The sequence below is a fragment of the Culex pipiens genome, chromosome 2 (genome assembly GCF_016801865.2).
Source record: "Culex pipiens pallens isolate TS chromosome 2, TS_CPP_V2, whole genome shotgun sequence".
Classification (NCBI taxonomy): domain Eukaryota; kingdom Metazoa; phylum Arthropoda; class Insecta; order Diptera; family Culicidae; genus Culex; species Culex pipiens.
This window is the reverse complement of record NC_068938.1, coordinates 87,778,310-87,783,846: the sequence shown is the minus strand read 5'-3', so window position 1 is coordinate 87,783,846 and position 5,537 is coordinate 87,778,310. Positions and strand designations below refer to the sequence as shown.

The 5,537-nt window shown below is 47.4% G+C and overlaps 1 protein-coding gene across 1 annotated transcript; it reads right to left on the bottom strand.

Annotated features, from left to right (window-relative positions):
- Nucleotides 1-622: 622 nt before the first annotated feature.
- On the bottom strand, nucleotides 623-4,320 carry LOC120430491 (uncharacterized). The gene is made up of 4 exons (XM_052706932.1): nucleotides 3,201-4,320; nucleotides 3,059-3,130; nucleotides 967-2,931; nucleotides 623-850 (listed from the first exon to the last, which is right to left on the bottom strand). The coding sequence occupies exons 1-4, from the start codon at nucleotides 4,211-4,213 to the stop codon at nucleotides 658-660; spliced, it is 3,243 nt and encodes a 1,080-aa protein (XP_052562892.1). The 5' UTR covers nucleotides 4,214-4,320; the 3' UTR covers nucleotides 623-657.
- Between the last annotated feature and the right edge of the window lie 1,217 nt (nucleotides 4,321-5,537).

Genomic DNA, 5,537 nt, shown 5'->3' with positions numbered 1-5,537 from the left:
GGAAAGGTCTTTTTAATACCTTTCTGAAAATGTATAACATGATAGGTTTTCTTGCAAAAACCACCCTTTTTACAATCTTCCGGACGTACGCCAAAATCGTTTTTTTAGCATAACTTTTGAAGTACTTTCCTAAACTTCATAATATTAACTAGGGTTTTGTGGGACCCCAAGACGGATCGAATGAGACCAAAACGGTCCAAATCGGTTCAGCCAGTCCGGAGATAATCGTGTGCATATTTTTCGGTGCACGGACTCACATCCAGACACACGCACAGACATTTGTTCAGAATTTGATTCTGAGTCGATAGGTATAAGTGAAGGTGGGTCTACGGGTTCGAATTAAGAAGTTCATTTTTCGAGTGATTTTATAGCCTTTCCTCATTGAGGTGAGGAAGGCAAAAACCCTTGGCCACACCACACTTTTCTCTATAGTTGGTACCACTGAGCAATTTTGACATTTCGGGCGTGCACCATTCGTAATTCCGTCTTCGCTTAAAAATCTGAATAGCTAACACAGGAATGTGAAATCAAGAAACGAGGTAGATTCTGCATAACAAAAATATATTTGCAAACATGTAAAAAAGAGAAAAAAGGGATCGTTCGCCAAAATTGCATGACTTAATTTAGAATTTCATCACCAGCCATCATCAAACTAAACTAGTACGGACACATGGTGTAGCATGGATTGTAACACGCCGCAGGAGGAACCGAAGCCAAAACGCCACAGGGAGCCTGGTTGTAGCAGGTCGTCACCGGCGGCAAACCACATCCTTTGGAGATGAAGGCGCGCTTCTCAACGTTCTTAAATTTCACCGCCTGTCCGCCATCTTTTTGAAGCGCATTTCCCGATCTACGAAGAAGGGATTTTTCGTCAATCAACGAGTCTCAAAGGTTGGATATTTACATTTTAATTTTGATTTATTCTTGCTCAATAGCTAATCGTTAAATATGAAGGACAATATTCACTTATTCTTGGCTGCGTCGCTGATTTTGGTTTTCGATCCCGCTCCGACTCCAGTCTTGGAACCCGTCTTGCCTCCAACACGCGTTTTAGAATTGTCTCCACCGCCAGTTTCTGCCCCCTTTCCGGCCGCTCCCTTGCCAGCTCCTTTCCCCGCAAGCTTCGATCCAACCGCTTTGGAATCACCTTGGGAACCTTTTCCCTTTCCAGTCTTGCCACCTTTGCCCCCCTTTCCATCGCCGGCCTTGTCCGCACCAGCCCGTCCCGGTTTGCCGCGCGATGCTTTAGCGAGATCGCGTGAATCTTCACGACCCGGCTGGCACTTGACCTTGTCCGCCGGAACGCGCACCTTGTAATCCTCCTCGCAGTACTGAGTTTCGGTGCAAACCACGTCCGGCTTGCGCACTCCGGACGCCAGCAGGGCCGATGGCGGAGTGAACTCCAGATCGAGCTCGGATTCGCTCTCCGACGGGAGGTCTTTGACGGAGGTTGCTTTCGGGAGGCCGAGGCGCTTGGAGAACTTGCGAAGTTCTTTTTGGAAGATTTTCTTCTCTTTGTCGTGTCGGTGGGTGCACGATTCGAGGTCTTTGCACTCGCACAGGTTGAAACGGACTTTGAGTGCTTGTCGGAGCTGGTGGAGCTTGGCGGTTTTGGGATCTTTTGCGAGTTTGAAGCGTATCGGTTCGCATGGGAGGTAGGGATTTTGGGTGGTTTTCAGGGTGTCCGAATCCTTCAGCGGGTTCATTTCGATGATGTACTCGCCGTTCCGCTTGACGATCTGAAGCGTTGGTTTTTGTTTACCAGATGATGGGGGTTGGTCTTCACCCGCTGAACGTTTAGCAGCTCTCCTGCGGCTTACTGGAACGTTGTCTAGCGGGTAGCTCACCAAAAAGTGTTGCATCAGTTCTTTGATCGGCTTGCGGATCGCGCCCGGACGCCACCCTTTGCGGATCCGGCCGATGCCTAGCGTTTGGACGTCCCACTGCCAGCCCATGTGTGGCGGAACGGGACCCTGGCGGGCGTCGCACTCGCAGTGACCCATCACGATTCCCGGATGTCGGTTGCCGTACGCGTACGAGAATTTTCCCCGGTTCTGCTTCTTCGCACGTCGCAGCATGGCCCGGTGATTCCTCCGGATCCCCACCGCACTGTGCAGCGGACAACCTTGATCTTTCCCGGTTTTGGACTCGACCTTGCGCAGCTCAACGCTCTGCACGCCATCCGTGATGAACTTTCGCTTCTGCGCGTCCGATTGCTTCAAAATCGCTTCCACATCCAGCGAAACGTTCGAGCTGCGTCTCCGCCCTTGATCCTCCTTGCCATCCCCGTACACATTCCGGAGCAGTGACGTCCGCGTGGCCTTGCTCAACTTCTGCGGAAACCCGCTGAATCGATCCCGCAGCGATTGTCGCGTCTTTGGGCGTTCGCTCGAAACCCTCCGGGCCATCATCTCCGAGTCCGACGTTGAAGACTGCGTCGTTGTCGAGTTTGGCTTCGGGTCAACTTTTGCCGCAGCAGTGCCAATTCGTTTCTGACAATCCGGACAGCATCCGCCCCGCAGCCGGCACATCGGACAGGGTCGAATGTCCAGCGAGGTCGATCGGAGCGTCCCCGCAGAAGTTCGACGGGGAAGGGGAGTGGGTTCGGTGAACTCGAAGTCTTTCATCCACGAATCCAGTCGACTGGGCGTTAGCTCGTGGGTTCGGGTGGGGGTCGGTTGGGGGGCAGTGGGGGGAGCTGCTGAAAAAGGTTGGTGGCCACACTTGGGGCAGATGCTGTGCAGCGGGAGCCAGTCCAGGTTGAGGCCACAGCGTTGGCAGAATCTTTTGGGAAATGGTAATTGTGAGCGAAAGATGACAGAAACGATAAGAACCACATACCGAACTCCGACAGACTGCGGACAAAGGTAGTTGGGGTCATGTTGACAATGGAACGGAGGTTTCTGGTGAGCTTCCGCTGGTTGTTGCGGTCTAGAAGATTACATTGAATATACAAGACATTAGAAATTTACAAGATTAGACAAGATATTTTATATTAAGAGAAATCCAGAAGACAGAATTAAATTCTACAAATATCAAACATGTAATTCAATCTTACCTTACGCCAACCGACTGCGGACACAGAATGTTCGGGTCATGATGACATTTAGTCGGAGAAATCTGTTGCGGTCTGAAGTTAAAAGATAATAAGGTATACTAATACCACATAATTTAGTTTGAATTCTACTAACTAATCTTACCTGAAGTCATCGTACTTTGCTCCGACAGCAAAATTTGGTTCCGGAACCATCGACGAATGCCGCGGAATCACCGAGTCGCAGGTTTTCCCGGTAATCGACTCTCCTCCGCAGACTTTGCAAAACCGGTGCGGTTCCGGCTCTTTCAGCGGCGACGCTGGCTGCTCCTTCCCCAGCGGATACAGCAACGCCTCCCGTTCAATTTGTTCGATCTTGCGCTTGATCGCGTCCAGGTCGGGATCCTTCCGGGGAAGCTCTCGGTTCACCAGAATCCCATCGATCAGCTCGTACTGGTAGCTGACCTCGCTGGGACTTTTGAGCGCGTCACACTTGCCACAAATCAGTAGCTGCCGCATTTTCTCCTCCCGAAGATCGACACTGCGACGTTCCGGAGCATCGTTCACCACGTACAGCACGGTGTCCTCCTCTTTGGTCTCCTTGCTCGTAGCCGGAACGGCCTCATCCTCAGCCGTCAAGCAAATCACCGACCGAACCCGATCAGTCTTCAAAATCAACTTGATCGTACCCACCACGTACTTGTCCTGGTCCAGACTCACCGTGTACGGAACGATCGTGGCCACAAAGTTCGGCGGCTCAAACATACCCAACTTCTCCAGCGAAATCGCTGCCTTGGCCAACTCTTTCGCCTTCCCATCCCGAATGGCAATTTTCAGCTCGTTGCTACCCAAAAACTTCTTAAACTCCGCCGGACTCTTCAACGGAATGCTCACCGAGTTGCCGGAACGTCGCTCGTTCAACTCGGCAACGGTGCCCTCAACGGTCACCTTGTGGTCCTTTCCCACCTGCATCGCGATGCTGATCCGGCCACCCTCGTCATTGTCCAGCAGTTCGACCGACTTGACGATGATAACCAGCGAGAAACCTTCCGGTTCGGCGGTTGCGGCCGGTTTTTGATCTTTGTCCTGCGGCTTGGCTGCGGTGGCGGCAGTGGAAGGGGTTGGAGCAGGAGTTGGGGTTGGTTTCGCTGGAGTCTTCTTGTCGTCTTTGGCTGCCATGGCGTCACGGGGGTACAGATTTTTGCGGGGATTTCGGGTCCGGATTTGCTGGATCGCGCAGGAAGTGGTTGGTGATCGAGAGCGCACGTGAATAATTTGTGACAGGAAGGGGAAGAACGGGTGGGTTGCTTAGTTGAGGTGAGATTTTTAGATAGATCAAATTTGAATTTTGTTTTTATGAAAAAAGCGATACCAAAGATTAAATTGAATATTATTTGTAATAGTAGGGGAGAGTGGGGAGACTTGATCCCCTTTTTTTGTATCGCACATAACTCTGTCAATTTCTCACAAAACTATGATCTTTTTGCATGAATTGAAAGCCTAAACATTCAACTATGTTTGGCTGATAAGGGTATTTCATCAGATAAACTCTTCGAATCATGCCAAGCGTTTTAAAAAAATATTTTAAACCGGCATTTTCAAAATGTTGGGGGTAATTTGATCCCCCTTTCGACATTTTGAAGAAATCTTAAGGAAAATGTTTCTTATTTATCCAAACTTTTAATTTACTATAAGTTACAGAAATTTCACATTAAACCTGTACGTTTGTGTTCAATTGTTATATTTTAAGCATGCAAAATATTTAAAAACTTAAAATTTTCTTTTTTAGACCAAAATTGAGCATGTTACAAAAGCAGGTAATTTTTGTTTACAAAACTTTTGAAAAATGGTTCAAACTGCAGTAAGTTATGTACAACTATACAAAAGGAAACTATGCACGAAAACCCAGCCGAATTATTTAATCTTGAGGCTGATTCCAGTGACTGTAAAAATGCAGGGATCAAGTCTCCCTAAACGCACTTTTTTAAACAATTGATTGTAAAAATAGTATGACGATAAATTTAAGGTCAAATGCGTAAGGGTTTCGTAGTTTATAAGTTTATCAAACAATTCATGTATAAAAAACAATTTTTTTTTTAAATTTTTGAGTGTTATCTATACATATCAAAACAAAGAAAAAAGATCTCATGGAAGTTTTTTGCAGCACTTTTTAGAAAAATGTGTGTAACTCAATCTAAACATTTTTAATTTTTTTTCTTTGTTTTCTACAATGAGTTTTAGTCAATTTCGCACAACTTTCTAGAACAAAGCTAATTGTTTTACCCACATGCTGACGAGATACAGGCTTGGGATCAAGTCTCCCCGGGGATCAAGTCTCCCCACTCTCCCCTATAATCTAAAAATGTATGTCCTAGGATCTCGTGGTCCACTTTAACGAAAATATTGTTTTGTTTCTTTTATTAGAAAAGGATGGTAATTTGAATAATTCGGACGTCATAATCACACACGCCTTTTCTGAAAGCGCACATGTGTGTTGAACGTT